This window comes from Pan paniscus, chromosome 10 (assembly GCF_029289425.2).
Source record: "Pan paniscus chromosome 10, NHGRI_mPanPan1-v2.0_pri, whole genome shotgun sequence".
Lineage (NCBI taxonomy): Eukaryota > Metazoa > Chordata > Mammalia > Primates > Hominidae > Pan > Pan paniscus.
Window position 1 is genome coordinate 65,821,248 of NC_073259.2, and position 16,976 is coordinate 65,838,223.

The 16,976-nt window shown below is 48.4% G+C and overlaps 1 protein-coding gene across 1 annotated transcript in view; it reads right to left on the reverse strand.

The window, feature by feature from the left end:
- The window catches only part of TSPAN11 (tetraspanin 11), a 69,936-nt gene that overhangs the window by 31,996 nt on the left and 20,964 nt on the right, over positions 1-16,976 (reverse strand). The window contains exons 2-3 of the mRNA XM_034936095.3: positions 10,540-10,634; positions 699-890 (exon numbers count right to left, since the gene is read on the reverse strand). Of these exons, the coding sequence (XP_034791986.1) occupies positions 699-890; positions 10,540-10,623 (276 nt within the window). The 5' untranslated portion in view covers positions 10,624-10,634. The remainder of the gene's footprint in view (positions 1-698; positions 891-10,539; positions 10,635-16,976) is intronic.

The window sequence follows — 16,976 nt, forward strand, 5'->3', positions numbered from 1 at the left end:
ATGGTAATGTTATCATGTTTTCTAGAAGAGGGTACTTAAGTTTTAGAGATACACACTGAAACACTAACAGATGACATGCTGTCTGGGACTGTTTCAGAATCACCCTGGGGTTAGGAAGTGGGCAGGATGCAGGTGAGAGCGTGGACGGAACCAAGATCGGCTATGAGATGGTAATTGTTGAACTCTGGGTGAAGGGAAGATGGAACTTCATGAAAAACACTCTTTATTTTTGCATATCTTTGAAATTGCCATAAAAAAACCTAGAAAGAGGAAGAGGAAGAGGAGGAGGAAGAGGGAGAGGGAGAGGAGAAGGGGAAGTAGGAGGAAAAAGAGAATAAGAAGGAAACGGGATAAGGAGGAGGGGAAGGGTACAGAATAGGAGAAGGAGAAGGAGAGGACCAGGAAGAATAGGAGAAGAAGAAATAGAAGGAGGAGGAGGAAGAAGGGGAGTGGGAGGAGACAGAGATGGAGATACGGAGAAGGAGCTGCCACTGCAGCTACTGAGACGCCTGCTTGCTTGGGTCCTAAGAACCTGGAGACCGTGGCAAACCCCAGACCCAGGAGCAGCCACCCCCTCTCGGGCACTCCCACAGCCTCAGCCCCTCCCACTCCAGGGCTGGGGCCCCTCTCACTTGCTGGAAACCTGACTGGGTGGTGCAGGGCTCCCCCTCCCTGCAGAGCACAGGGCGGGCACTGACCGTGGAGAGGCAGCCCTTCTGCTCCCGGAGGATGGCACCGAAGCCCAGGAAGCCGGTCACCATGACAAGTACGCCCGCAAAGATGAGGATGTAGGCGGAGGCGGCAAAGGTGCTGGAGGCCAGGACGCTGAGGTAGCCACTCTTCTCCACCAGGGTCCAGATGCCCACAGCCAGGACGGCTGCTCCCCCGACCTGCAGGAGACCACCGGGTTAGAGCAGGGGGTGGCGGGGGCCTCGGCAGCTGCTATCCGTTCAGTGCCCACAGGGTGCCAGGCACTTCTCTTGCACTGGCTCATTCAGTCCTCCAAAGGAGGCGACAATGGTATGGTTACCCAATTTTACAGATGAGGAAATCGAGGCTGAGAGAGGTTAGGAGACTTGTCCAAGGTAAGCAACCTGCAGAGCCAGGTTTCGAATCCAGGTCCGACTGTGAATTCGGTGCTTTTTACCATGGTGGCCTATTGCGTATGAGGCCGGGGGAGAGGACTGCAGTTTCAGGGATGACCAACGTATCTGAGTCCCTTTGCTTCTCCAACTTTTCACCTCCCCAGCTCCTGCCACCCCTGGCTCCTATCCCTTCAGAGCACTTCTTCCCTCTGTACACACTTCCCTGGTGGGGCTCGTTCGAGCACCGCCCCTTGTTTAATCCTTATGTTTGCCCATTGGGGAAGCACAGCTGGGCTTTTTATCCCTACTCTACGAGGAAGGAACTGAGACCCACAGAGGAAAGGTAAATTGTCCAAGGTCCTGCCTGTAGTTGGGGGCAGGGTTAGGGGCAGAGACAGGAGAACTCAGAGCCCAGGGCCTGCCCACTCAGTCACACTGCCTCCATGATTGAAGAGTCAGGGTTCTTGACAGGCTAGAGCCGCCTGGGAATGCAGAAGGAGAAACTTTTTTGCTAATTGTCTGATTCCCCTTTGGTCCTGAGAAGAGGGGAGGGATAGGACCCTCCTGATTTGCAGATAGGGGGATGCCTCCTTAGAAACTGGAGTACTTGGGAAATATAGCAGGGATGGCTCGGCTTGGCTGGTTCTATTTGCAATGAAGCCAAGTAACTCTTTCTGTGACTGTTGGACCCAGAAGGGCATAATGTGTGTGTATGCACACACGCACAGCATCTTCAGGGTGCCAGATGGGGAGTATGTGGGTGTTTGCCCAGGATTTGGGGACAGGACCCCTGGGACCTCTGACCGTCTCTGCCATCTGCTCCTGGGAAGGTGGACTTCTGCCCGCTAGTCTCCCTGCCCCCATTTAAGGATGGGTCTCTTTTCTCTAATAGGTGTGGGACGCTTCCTCAAGGAGTCCTGGGCGTGGTCAAAGCTAGAGAAGTGCCCTGGGCTCTGTCCATGCCCCCTGAGCCTTGTCACTGAAAGGAGCTCCCCATCTGCCCCAGGAAGACTCCATATAACCTACCCTGTCATTTCCCAGTTCTCTGTTCTGGGCAGTCACAGACATCCGTTGAGCAAACGAACATGTATTTACCATTTTCTCTTCTGAGCTTTGCAACAGCTCTGTGAGCATGGGGCAGGGTGGCAGGGCACATATTCTGCATTTTGCAGATGAGGAAATTGAGGCTTGAAGAGAATAAGACTGTGCCCAAGATGACACCATGAGTTTTAGAATTGAGATTCAACCCCATGTCTCCTGAGAGCAAATCCAGGACTCTGTCCCCAGATCCCACAGACTGGGCTGGGCCTGCTCCTCTACTCTGTGTTTTTAATAGATACTATTTCTTCAAAGTGCCATTTAATCTCCATTGGCACCTCCACCAGGTGGAAGAGCCAGGTGGAAGGACACCATCTGGGCTACAGCAAACAGAATGGGAGTGGCTATCACGCAGATTTCTTCAATTCCGTGATGCACACATTTTTCTCTCACATTTTAACATCTCTAAAATTGGGATGTATCTTATGACTGATGGTATTTTATAATTGTACTTGGCAGTAGTTTTTCTTAGTGGCACAAAAAACAATATTGTATCTTACCACTGATGATATCTTAGATTCAATGAAATCCTAGAATAGGTTTTAAAATTATCTGTGGGTATAGGTTATCTGTGGCTCACACAACCTCCATGACCAGTGAGGGATTTCCTGAGTTTAGGTCAATAAAATTGTGTAAAGTGAGGGTTTGCAGCCAAATATCCTGCACGGAATTCTTTTTGCCCCCTTCAGCATGCCTGGAAGGCTTGGGTGAGGGTCCCAACTTTGCATAACTAGCGGTGTGACCTAAACATAGTCCCTTAACCTCTCCGGACCTCAGCTTCTTCATCTCTTAAATCAGGGAGTTGTATTAGACCAGTGGTTCCCAACCTGTAAATACTGGGAACCCCTTTGATTACTTTTCCCCAGGATCTAATGTTTTGAGGGCCTCTACCCCCTCCCAGTCCTTAGGCTTAGCTGTAAGGAATGAGAGGGTTTCATTCCTTTGGAAGACCTGCTTGGGACATGGTCATCTCTTTAGAAAACAAGCTTTTCTCTGGACAGGAAAATTAACACTGCTCACTGTTGGATGGGTCACCAGAGGGGGTCACGGGAGGGCAGAAGTCAGCAGCCTGGGTTCTAGTTCTGACTGTGTCCCTGACTAACCACATGATTGTGGGACAGATATGCAGCCCCTCTAAGCCTCAGTTTCTTCATCTGTAAACTGGGGGCACTGGATGGGACCATATCTGAGGTCCCTTCCATATGGTTAAACTGTCCCTGCTGGTACCAGAGGTCAAGCTTCTGTCAACCTCCGGCAAGATGGTTCTGAATTAATGGCTCATGGCTGTCATTCAAGCCGCCTGGAAACTGCCTAAGTCAGCAGAAAGCAGCAGAAGAGGCAGGAAGAGGGACTTGATGGAGTGGGGAGAGATCTGACCCCAGTGAACTATTCAACAACCATTGGCATACAGTTGATTCAACAGTATTTGGCTCTTTACAGAATCTAGCGTGGTTTTCCATGAGGGTAATAACTACATTTTTCTTTTTTTTTTTTCCTCACTCTGTCGCCTAGTCTGGAGTACAGTGGTGCGATCTTGGCTCACTGCAACCTCCACCTCCCAGGTTCAAGCAATTCTCCCACCTTAGCCTTCTGAGTAGCTGGGATTACAGGAGTGCACCACCACGCCTGGCTAATTTTTGTATCCTTAGTAGAAACGGGGTTTCATCAAGTTGGTCAGGCTGGTCTTGAACTCTTGACCTCAGGTGATCCACCTGCCTCGGCCTCCCAAAGTGCTGGGATTACAGGTGTGAGCCAGCGCGCCTGGGCAATAACTACATTTTTCAAAGCCATAGCCTGTGGCCCACTAGCCAGCAAGCCCTGCAGAGGGTGAAGCCAGGCGACAAGGATGCAAGCTGGCCAGGAGGGGCGGAGCAGGTCACCCCTGTTGTGTAATTTTAGGAACTTTATATTCATAGGAAAGAAACATGATGGGGTGAAGCATTAACCTGAGTGGCTGCACATGCCTGAGGGGCCGAGAGAAATAAGGCAGCAGACCTGGAGGAAAGCAGGCAGAGGGTATAAAAGTAAATGTAGGCGTTTTTCTTTGTCTCGCTACCGTAGGGCTTCTGCAATGAAGGAAGGAAAGGGATGGGGCAGGAGCCAGGAACACTTGAATCCCAGTAAGGAAGGATCCTCTGCGGAGGGGAGTTCTCCACCCTCAGTGAGGAGGAGCCCATGGCTCAGGATGCGGGAAATGCACAGGGTGACGGGAAGTGTACAGGGTGATAGTAGACTTTGTGTTTACTGGCCACCTGCTACATGCCAAGCCCCACACTGGACTGAAAAGTCTCTGGGTTGGACTGGAGCTCACCCATGGGAACCACACTCATCATCTGTGCTCCTCCTCCCTGCTCAGTCTCATACATGGCGCCGCGCAATCACCCACCCACCCACCCACAGACACCACAGGGTCACTATAGGCTCCTCCTTCTCTCAACGACAACCATGTGCCAATTCCCCTCTGCCCTCAAACCTGTCTCCATCTCCCCGCCACACTGTCCACCTCGGTTCCCCACCTCAGTTGGCTCCCGGCTCCTGGCTCCTGTTCCGCCCACAGGCTGATCCCCCAAGTCACCCCCGGCTGAGAAGTCCCCACCAGCTCCCATGCCCCGGGCACCAAGCCCAAAAACTCTTTTGCATGGCCTCGGTGCTCTTACTGTCTGGCCTTAACCTGACTTTTTGGCATCATCTTCTGGTACTTTCTTCCCCCCACACCTCAGTTTTTTTTTGTTGTTGTTGTTTTTTTTTTTTGAGACACAGTCTCACTCGGTCACCCAGGCTGGAGCACAGTGGCGCGATCTCGGCTCACTGCAACCTCCGCCTCCCAGGTTCAAGCGATTCTCCTGCCTCAGTCTCCTAAGTAGCTAGGATTACAGGCACGCGCCACCACGCCTGGCTAATTTTTGTATTTTTTTTTCCTGGGTTTTAATCACTTTGAACTAAGTAGTTGCTTCTTCTTGAAAACAGTGTGGTTACCTAGTAACTCAGGCACTATTAGCAGAGTGGTAAACAGCGTGAACTCCAGGGCGTGGCGCAGTGTCCGAGTCCAAGCCTTCTGTTTACTGGCTGTGTGGATTTGGATCAGCAACACAGCCTCTGTGGGCCTCAGGGAGGCTCTCTCTTTTTCCTGCCCACCTTTCACGCATTGTTCTCTCTGCCCTTTCTCTTCCGTTGAACTCCTACACACCCTCTAAGGCCCATTTTGAGATTTTGAGTGTGGCACCTGCTCTGTCCTGGGCAGGTGAGTTCATCCCTCTCCTGCATGCCTGTGGTGCTGCTCACCTCACAGCAGCCCTTGACACTTGGGGCAGGGAAAGTCCCCTCACTCCCCTCAGAACGCGGCCCAGCACACGGCCTGGTACCCGGGAGCCGCCCCAGTGAGTGTGAGACTCAGTGGATGAGGCTCTGTAGAGGGCTGTGGAAATGGCATCTGCTCCCCTACCTGCCTCTGTCTGCTGAGCTCCTGGGGTAACAGCTAGTGTTTCTCTTTCCTGCTTTATGGCTGTTTTGATTTTTAAAGGGGCAGTCCACAAAGTCCCAGCAGTCCCAGAGAGGAATAGGCTTTTTCTCTGGGTCATTAAGAAGAGGCTCCTGGAAAGGCTGGGGTTGCGCCCTCAGTATCTTAAGGTCAGACTGATGCTTGGTTACCCTCATTCTTTCTTTCAACCAATACCCACTGTGCACCTGCTACAATGATGCCACGCTCTTGGGCCATCATGGGGCCCATGCCTGACACTGCCACTGCCCCTGCCCCAGGAGCACTTGTAGGACACTGGGTTGAAAGACCTGACTTAGTAACCACCAGAGTGACTTCTGCTATGAAGGAGAAGTGAATGGGTCTAATTTGGGGAGCAAACACAGCATGGGGGCTCAGGGAGAGGACTGGGAGACCAGGTCTGAACAAGACTCAGTTTGTTTTACAGAATGGCTTCCCATTCCCACATCAGAAGAGTCAGCTGAACCTTAGGCTGCAGCCCCGACAGAGCACAGCTGAGCCCTATACCCACATGCAGGCAGGGTGGACGGCACCCCAGTCCCACGCCCGAAATGCCGAGCTCTCCAGGAGGGCACACGAAAGCGTGCATCAGGTGCTGCTGCTCACCCTCCTCATGAATGACCTTCTCTGAGTGCCAGGCATGCATTTCTCCCCAGCTCTGCCCATGCTCCTGCTGCCTTGGTTTATGGAATCTTCAAGGATAGGCTTGTTATGCTAAGGGCTATTTCCCACTTTGAGGCATCCTTGTTTTTGGCTTTCTGGCTTTAAAGAGCCCTTGATAAAATAAATCAGAACACTACCTCCTCTGCTGTCTTCCCCAGTCCCATCTACCCCTATAACAAGAGCAAAATCTCATGAGTCTTACTGAAGGGTGGAGCTGGGAGGGAACATGAGATCACCTGTTCATCTTCCAAACCCAGCTCAGAGCCCAGAGGAAACCTTCCTTGGAGCTGTCCCTGCCCCCCTCTCCCAGCAAATCATTCTGTCCTCTGTACCAACTCCAGGTCTTGCATGTTTCCATAATTACACTCATACTCTATTTATTTTATTGGTTACCTTGTGTGCCTCCTCTTTTAGCCTCTTGATTAAACTTCGTTCATCTTAATATCCCTAGCAGAGGGCTACACATGTAAGGAAGGAAGGAAGGAAGGAGGGAGGGAAGGAAGGAAGGAAGGAAGGAAGGAATGAGGGAGGGAGGGAGGGAAGGAGGGAAGGAAGGAAGGAGGGAAGGAAGGAAGGAAAGGAGGGAGGGAGGGAGGCAGGACAGGAGGATGGAAGGAAGCAAGGGAGGAAGGGAGGGAGGGAGGGAGGGATTGATTGATTTCAACCCCTTTTGTATTCTGGATGGAGAAACCAAGGCCTAGAGAGAAGTGGCTTTTCCATAGTCACACAAGAAAGCCAAAGGAAGCATGGAGAGCGGAAATTAGGAATCCTAATGCTCAGTTTAGTGCCCATTTAACCAACTGGGCTGCTGACCCACAATGAAGCTGCTTGGCCCGGGAAGCAAGTCATTGGTGTCTGGGCTACAGCAGGCCTAGAGTCCTGAGCTACAGCAGAGCAGCTAGAAGGGGTTATCCCAGGCTTCATCCTGACTTGTCTCACCTGCCATGGCACTGTGCAGACCAAATGCACATCCCCCTCGACTGTGACCCTGTCTCCCAGCAGATCCTGGCAGCACAGAGGGGCACAAGACCATGGTGTGGGGGGGTCCCAGGCCATTCAGCAACTCAAAAAGGGGTGCAGCAGAAAAGCCATCACCTGTTCTTTCTTAGATGGCAAGCCTGGAAGGTGGGCAGCAGCCACGTTCAGTGGGATGTTGATGTACGAAGAGAAGGGCTTTGAGACTCGGCAGAAGGTGCTTCCCTCCCACGGCCTCCCTGACTCCTGAAGTGATGCTCTCAAGTCATCTCACTCCCCTGCTGGGGCTCAAGTCCTCTGTCTTCTCTGCCACCTGTCTTAGCCCCATGTATCCCTGGTCCCCGGGGAAATACCAAGGCCTCAGCTAATGCTCAAGGGCAGGACACAGCTTCTGGAGCAGAGGCAGCCTCTCCAGGCAAGGGAGCAGCTGCTTCCTCAGTGCTCCCCATAGCCTGACAGAGTGCCTGGGGGGCTAGAAAAGTTTTGATTATTAACACAGCCAAGCAGCTGAATAAAATAATAAGTTAGAGAACACCATTGCAGGGGCGATGGGCACCGTAGGGAGCCATGGAAGAAAACGGAGGGGAAAGAAACATCTCCTGGGTGGCCACAGAGGAAACCCTGGACCACATTTTCTTTTACGGTCCCAAAGGAGGCATGAAAGTGTCAGCGTTTTTGGTTCCTTCCCTGCTCTGTAGGATCATCCAATCGACATCAGCTTAACTTAAATTCTAGGTGGCAGGGGCCAGGGGGAGGTGGGAGTGAGGGACAGAGTGATGGGGAAGGATTGCCACCTGAAGTCTGCCCTCGTTCAGGTGGAGGTGAAGATGGCTCTGAATTTTTCAAACTTTGGAATGTGACCCATTAGGGTTGTGATATAAGTTTAGTGGGTTGTAAGCTGCACTAAAAACGAAAAGAAGGAAAGAATCAAAATAGAAAAAAATATCTGAGTGCATCACACACCATAAGCGTAAAGCTTACTTTGGTGAACAATGTTCCACGTAACTATTCCGTATGCTTCAGTGTATATCTTACACGGGACAAGATCCCAAAAGTCTTAAAGCCAGCGCTATTGGAGACTGAAGCTGAACCTTGGTCTCTTGTTTACAATGAAGAGCTCTACCATTCACCATCCACATGTCCCACATGCCTTTTTAGGTTAAGGACCCAATCTTGACAATTTCACCGTATAAATCCCTTCACTCTCTGCAAATATTTAGATCCCCATTGACACTCCCACAATGTAAGTCACCACCGTCTCCTGCCCTGATCAAAGCAAAGTCTAGAGGGAATGTCAACAGAGGCTGTTCCTGGGGTGGCCAGTGGTTTGGGTTGGACTGGGTCCCCCAAAAGATATGTCAAAATCCTTACCCTTGGTACCTGTGAATGTGGCCTTATTTGGAAATATGATATTCACAGATGTAATCAAGTTAAGATGAGGTCATTAGGGTGGGCCCTAATCTAATATGACTGGTGTCCTTGTAAGAAGAAAACATCATGTGAAGACAGAGACACACACGGACAACAGTGTGTGATGACAGAGGCCTTGGAGACTATAGTGATGCAGCCACAAGCCAAGGAGTGCCAAGAATCAGCAGCCACAACCAGAAGGTGGGATGAGGCGAGGAAAGATTCTATCCAAGTCTCATAGGGAGCTTGACCCTGTGACACCTTGATTTTTGACTTTTAGCCTCCAGAACTGTGAGAGAATAAATTTTTGTTGTTTGAAGCCATCCAGTTTATGGCATTTTGAAATAAACTTAATGAGATAAGAACAATTTTTATTTTATGATACTTTTTAATATTTTAGAGGTTATCTGTAGTGGATACATAAGACTTTTATAATCAGGAAATAAATAGTTATTCTTAAAAAGAAATGCTTACTTAGCAAGAATCCTAATCATCCTATTGGATTTGTCTCTCAGAATGGAAACCATCTCTACCACACAGTTTACTATCCATATCAACACAGCTTTATTATTGCACCATCTTCATCATCACAACTTCACTATTGCAGGAAACTCTTGCCCAGGAAGATAAAAGTGACAAATTATTTTATTATTCCTTTCAGGAACTTTGCAAACAACATTTAAACAAATAGCAGATCGCACAACTTTTTAACAGATAGCATCTAATGACTGGTTTATTCTCCAAGACTCTTCAAAACTCTTGCCTTGCCATGTCTACCCATTCTAAACTCTCACATCATGGTCTTTCCCAATCTTAAGCAAGCCCCTGCAAGAAAGACCCTGAAAACTCAGACATGTCCCCCACTTTTGCATTTGCCTTTCTGAGATGCTTCTAAGACTCTGTCAAGTGTCTTCTCCCTCACCATGGTAGCAGGAAGCCCAGCTATGCCTTATCATGGGTTGATTTGTTGGTATTTTCAGGCATTTGACATCTAATATATTCAAAATACTGCATTTATTGAATGCAACCCCAACAGGCTAGAAATTATCATTGAATTGCAGCTGGGGAAGCAGATTCCTTGAAGTTAGGTAAGTTGCCCAAGGCTCCACCATTAGTAGTCAGCAGAGCATGGGTACAGCTGCCTGCAAAGCCTGCACTCTTGTCACTCTTCTACCTTCTCAAATTTAGTAAGACTGTAATAACAAATATATATATTCCAGTGTCTATTTTTGGGAACTGATGGTATTCTGCTCCCAATTACCCAGATGATTGCTTCAAGTGGACAGACTACACTCCTCTGGAAGACCTCACCCAGGCAGGCTCCTGAGGAGAGTTGCCATAGAGATTATTTTCATCACAGGCAGCAGTAGTTGGAGCCTCCAGGACTTCTGTTTCTCTGCCCTGGGCCTGGAGAATGTTAACCATGAAAGGTGAATGGATTTCAGTGGAAAACAAGTTATTATTTCAGGCAGTCACATTTTCCAAAAGGCGCTGGTGCAACAAGTTAGTGGGGAAGAAAGAACTGGACCCTTTGTACAGCAGGGCTAGAACACAAAGCCTATTGTTATGTTTGTGCCTCTATTCAGATGCCATGTGGTACAAACTCCATGCCAACATGCAGACCCAATTCTTTTCTTCTTTCTCAGTAGCAAATGTACATATTTGCTTTAAAGTGGGAAGAATTCACCCATGGTTGATCGTTGATCTTTGATTTGGAATATATCAACCTCAAAGTGGTGACACAAAAAAACAAAAGGTGGCTTGACTCATTCAGTGCTCGGGGAAGAGGATGTGTGTGCAGAATTCACTCACCCAGAAGAAGAAGTTGAAGACAAAGAGTAAATACTTCAAGTAGATGATCAGCCAGTCGTCCTGCTCAGTCTTATAGTGGGCCATGGCTGCTGGGCCTGCAGAGAAGACACATATGCTGGGCCGGGGAATCACCGAGAACCACCTTGTCCTTCCCAGAGCCAGAGCATCTTGGCAAGGTTCCCTTCAAAGGGCTCATTAACCTATCTGCCAGGGGCTTTGAGGCTCTGCATGTGCAGCATGGAGCAAAGATGTGGGAATTGCTAAGGAGACCAAATAGAGGTGAATTGGGGCAGAATCTTCCAGACCTTTAGATGTCAGTTTTGTCCTCTTGACAAAGGTCTAACCTACAAGTCTCCCACAGACTTTGCGCTGGTCTTACTGTGTTCTTAATCTCTTTTCCTGTCTCACCAGGGTTGCAGGACACAAGTTTACCTGTCCTACACACACACACACACTCAGCATCACTACTTTGCATAGGAAACTTGCACTCTGCATCATTTGAACAGGACTCTGCATCCACAGGTGTGGCCTGAGCCCCAGAGCAGAGCACCTGTGTTGGAAAGGGCCCCAGCGATCACCCAGTCCACCCCACCTGGCCGCTGCAGCTTGACTTTTCAGATGAGGAAGCAGGCCCAGACAGGCCTGGTGGTTTGGCAGGAAGAAGCACAAGAGCCTCTGGAGTCTGACTCTCTGGGTTCACACCCTGATCTGTCACAAGATGTGTGACACTTTGGGCAAGTTACATGACCTCCCATCCCTCAGCATTCTCATCTGTAAATGGGGATAATAATGACACATATATCATAGGGTTGTTTTGAAGATTAAATGAAATAATCTATGTGAAGTGTTTAACATAGTCCTTGGCATGTAATAAGTGTTCAATGTTAGCTATTATTACATGTCAAAGAACTGGGGCTAGAGCCTAAGACTCTAGTCCTAAAACTCCCGTCTTTACCCCAGCACCATGCTGTCCCTTGCTCTGATGCCCACTGATGGACTCTCTGGGAAGTATGACATCAATGGTGGTGATACAGGCAGAGAGGGCCTACTGTGCCTGGTAATCCTGTTTGCTTCTCAGTCTGAACCTCAGAAAGTCTGAAGCCTTTGTAGTTTCCTCTTCTCCTCGAGCTGCATGTGCCCCTGGGCACCTGCACACCCACACTCACAGAGTAGTTGCTCTTTAAGAAATTACCCCCATTTTGGGAACCTCTTTTTATTTCAGAACCATAAGCAATGAGGCATGGCTTATGCTTATTCAGGCAGACGATCAGTCAGTCGTCCTGTTCAGTCTTATAATGGACCATGGCTGCTGGGCCTGCAGAGAAGACACACATGCTGGGCCAGGGGAATTTAGCATTTCCATCTCTTCCTCCATTATTTCCAACCCCCAACTGGACCATCCTTTCATCCTATTCTTGCCTCCTGGGCTGGTGCTTGACCACGCCCCAATTATTTCCTCTGAGCCACTGTTCTGCCTCTTATTTCAAGCTCATGGGCTCACTGAGACAGGAAGAAAGGAAGAGGGAAAAGACAATGTGGCTGACTTATTTGTGATTTCTATTTGCAGACGTTGAAGAAGGTAATTTAAGACTGCTAGTCTTCTCGTTAAGAAAACACAAAACTCATTTTTCTCCAATTCAGTTTTCAAGGTAGGGTGGTGGAATAAATATAAAAGGAGAAAAAAAGGAAGCCTGTAAGAAATGTCCGTGGATGGGGTCGGCCAGGGGATCTAATGGGAGCAATTTCACGGCCATTATGCAGTCAGTCCTGACAAGAGACCAGGTGCAGCGTCTCCTGGGCCACCGCAGGCTCTTAGCAAGTGGCAGAGTTTGTGGGGCCTGGCCACTCCTGTCTGCAGTCTCTCTCCCCTCCCAGGCAGGGCCACTGGACTTCTGCCCCAGAGCTTTCTCTCTACTTGCAGCAAAGGGGCCTGATTCACTCACTCAAACCACAGAGTCAGGGCCCTGCCCTCTAAAGGAAAATTGTATTTTTTAAAAAGAACTTCAGGCAGAAGACAAGGCTTAAGGAAAAGAAACCATTCTAATGGTAAAATTTCAGTCATTAGTGGTGGGGAAAATAGAACCACAAAATGTCAGGGTCAGGGGAAACCTTTGGGCTCACTTAATTCAATCTTCTGCAGAAAGAATGAGGAATTTTACATATTTAAGATGCATATTTAAAAATGACTTTTCTAAGGTCACATGGCTAATCTGTAGTTGAGTTTCCTATTGTCCACCGTTTGGTGCTCCTTTCCCCTAACACCATATTTGGGGCCCAGGGTGGCAGAGGCTCCAAAGAAGTGTCAGTACCAGCCTGCAGCCAGATGACTGGATCTGAAAGCTAGCTTTGCCATTTTACTGGCTGTGTGACCTTGGGCAAGTTATTTAACCTCCCTGTGTAGCTAGTATTTATGGAACACTTACTATGTGCCAGGTACAGAACTAAGTGCTTTACACTCATTATTTCGGTCCATCTTCCCAATACCCCTATGAAATAGGGTTATTTCCATTTCATAATATAATCGAGGTTTAGACAGGTTAAATAATTCATCCAAAGTCACATAGCAAGTACATGACAAAGCCAGAGCTGAATAAAGAATCTCTGCCTCTGGGCTCAAGCTTTTACCCACTGTGCAATACTCACAGGACCAGATCTACCAGGGCAAAGGAGGAAGGGGAGCGACCAGAGACTGCTGGTTCCCCTAATATTTGTTAGAATATTTGTTAGAATAGAACTTCTCAATTTTAGTTAGATACTTAGTCACCTGGAACAGACAACATTTCCCAGCCTCCTATCCTGCTAGGTATAGCCAGGATTCACTGCTGGCCAGGAAATGGTATATAAGAAGTGATATAGGCAACTTCTTACAAGGATCATTTTTTGATATATGTTTCACACACATTTGAAAAGAGTGAGAATCCTGTCATTATAGGGTACAGAATTCTGTATGTGTCAGTTAGATCAAATTTGTTAATTGTACTTTTCACGTCTTCTATATCCTTACTGATACGTTCTATTGGCTATTGAAAAAGGTATATTACAGACTCCCACTATGATTGTGAATTTATTTATCCCTCACTTAATACTGTTAATTTTTGCTTCATATATTTTGTAGATATTTTATAGGTTGTAAAGAAATTTGGAGTTGTGATATCATTCTGGTAGATCAAATTCTTAATCATTAATAAATGCCATTCTTTATCTCTAATAATCAGAGGTATCCTCAATGTGTGTGTGTAGGGGATGTCTCTCTTCTCCCTTTCTTTCTGTTGGTGGGAATGCTGATGTTATGGCTGGAGCTCAAGCAGCCATCCTGGGCCATGAGCTGGAAACCATGGGTTGAAAAGGGCAGGTCAATAAGTTCAAAGAGTCTGGGTCTCAGGTGATTTTAGAGCTGCCATACCATCCCTGAGCTGCTTACCTGCAAACTGAGTTTACATGAGAGAAAGACAAACTTGTAGTTTCTTTCAGCTACATGTTTGAATATGCTATTGCTCACAGCTAACATCACCCTGGTACAGCAGAGGAAGCAGTGGGTACTAAGGGGTGTGAGAGCATCCCATGCTGAGGCACAGCAGGTCTCACACAGCAAGACCAGAGACAATGCCGTGCAGTGGTGGCCAAGCAATTCTGACTGTACAACTGCCCCCGCTAATTTATTGATAAATATTATTCACGTACTATTGTCAATCTATATTGCAGATATTCAAAGTTTAATTCTGCATTGTTTAAAGGAAAAAATAATTAGGGATACAGATTCTAGTAAGTCCTCTCTGCACCCCAGTATACTGTCTGTCTCCACTTTGGAGGCCACTGGTACAGAGTATGAGTGGAGGGAGTGAGAGCTGAAGGGTATGTAGGGGGTCAAGTCAAGAGCGACCTTATATGCCAAGCTCAGGGACTAGGATTCACATCCTGAAGGTGATGCCAACCCCAGGATGGTGATGCTTAAGTCCAAGAAAGAGAAGGGGGTGGGGGGAATGGAGAGTAGGGGACAGATGCCTGAACAGCATAGAGAGGAGGTCCCATCAGGCAGGCAGTGTGTGTAAGAGGCAGGGGAGGAAAGATTCTGAGGAGGAGCCCTGCTGTCTAAAAAGAGAGCCACTGGAGGAAGAAGCAACCGGCAGCAAAATGATGTGCTAGGGGGAGGGTAGAAGGAGAACCAGGGGAGTGCAGGGTCCTGGAAGCCAGGGAAGACAGGGTGGCCCACAGTGCCACATGCTGTCAAGAGGTCTCAGTCAAATGAGGACTAGCAAGCGCTCACTTTCATCTGTGGAGGACAGGTGGAGGGTTAGGGGTGCCCCATGAGGTGGGAGGAAATGAGACCTGGAGGTGGATATTTTCAAATGACAAGGCCAGGAGGGAAGCAGCTAGGAGGCCTGGGAAAGGAAGCTGATATGGTTTGGCTGTGTCCCCACTCAAATCTCAACTTGAATTGTATCTCCCAGAATTCCCATGTGCTGTGGGAGGGACCCAAGGGGAGGTAAATGAATCATGGGGGCCAGTCTTTCACATACTATTCTCACGTACTATTCTCATGATAGTGAATAAGTCTCACGAGATCTGATGGGTTTATCATGAGTTTCCACTTTTGCATCTTTCTCATTTTCTCTTGCTGCCACCATGTAAGAAGTGCCTTTTGCCTCCCACCATGATTCTGAGGCCTCCCCAGCCATGTGGAACTGTAAGTCCAATTAAACCTCTTTTTCCTCCCAGTCTCGGGTACGTCTTTATCAGCTGTGTGAAAATGGACTAATATAGTAAATTAGTACCAGTAGAGTGGGATGTTGCTGAATAGATACCAGAAAATGTGAAAGCAACTTTGGAACTGGGTAACAGGCAGAGGTTGGAACAGTTTGGAGAGCTCAGAAGACAGGAAAATGTGGGAAAGTTTGGAACTTCCTAGAGATTTGTTGAATGGCTTTGACAAAAATGCTGATGGTGATATGAACAATAAGGTCCAGGCTGAGGTGGTCTCAGATGGAGATGAGGAACTTGTTGGGAACTGGAGCAAAGGTGACTCTTGTATGTTTTACCAAAGAGACTGCCAGCATTTTGTCCCTGCCCTAGAGATTTGTGAAACCTTGAACTTGAGAGAGATGATTTAGGGTATCTGGTGGAAGAAATTTCTAAGCAGCAAAGCATTCAAGAGATGACTTGGGTGCTATTAAAGGCATTCAGTTTCATAAGGGAAGCAGAGCATGAGAGTTTGGGAAATTCGCAGCCTGACAATGCAGTAGAAAACTTCATTTTCTGAGGAGAAATCCAAGCCAGCTGCAGAAATTTGCATAAGTAATGAGGAGCCAAATGTTAATCCCCAAGACAATGGGGAAAATATCTCCAGGGCATGTCAGAGGTCTTCATGGCAGCCCCTCCCATCACAGGCCCAGAAGTCAAGAAGGAAAAAGTGGTTTTGTGGGACGAGTCCAGGGTCCCTCTGCTGTGTGCAGCCTAGGGACTTGGTGCCCTGTGTTCCAGCTGCTCCAGCTGTAACTAAAAGGGGCCAACATAAAGCTCGGGCTGTGGCTTCAGAGGGTGGAAGCCCCAAGCCTTGGCAGCTTCCACGTGGTGTTGAGCCTGTGGGTGCACAGAAGTCAAGAACTGAGGTTTGGGAACCTCTGCCTAGATTTCAGAAGATACATGGAAACACCTGGATGCCCAGGCAAAAGTTTGCTGCAGGGGCGGGGCCCTCTTGGAGAACCTCTGCTAGGGCAGTGTGGAAGGGAAATGTGGGGTTAGAGCCCCCACACAGAGTCCCTACTGGGGCACTGCCTAGTGGAGCTGTGAGAAGGGGGCCACTGTCCTCCAGACCCCAGAATGGTAGATCCACCAACAGCTTGCACCATGCGCCTGGAAAAGCTGCAGACACTTGATGCCAGCCTGTGAAAGCAGCTGTACCCTGCAAAGCCATAGGAGCAGAGCTGCCTAAGACCATGGGAACCCACCTCTTACATCAACATGACCTGGATGTGAGAGCTGGAGTCAAAGGAGATCATTTTGGAGCTTTAAAATTTGACTGCCCTGCTGGATTTTGGACTTGCATGGGCCCTGTAACCCCTTTGTTTTGGCCAATTTCTCCCATTTGGAATGGCTGTATTTACCCAATACCTGTACCACCATTGTACCTAGGAAGTAACTAGCTCACTTTTGATTTTACAGGCTCATAGGCGGAAGGGACTTGCCTTGTCTCAGATGAGACTTTGGACTCTGGACCTTTGGGTTAATGCTGAAATAAGACTTTGGGGGATGGATGGGAAGGCATGATTGGTTTCGAAATGTGAGGACATGAGATTTGGAGGGGCTAGGGGCAGAATGATAAAGGTTTGGCTGTGTCCTCACCCAAATCTCAACTTGAATTATATCTCCCAGAATTCCCATATGTTGTGGGAGGGACCCAGGGGGAGGTAATTGAATCATGGGACCAGTCTTTCGCATAC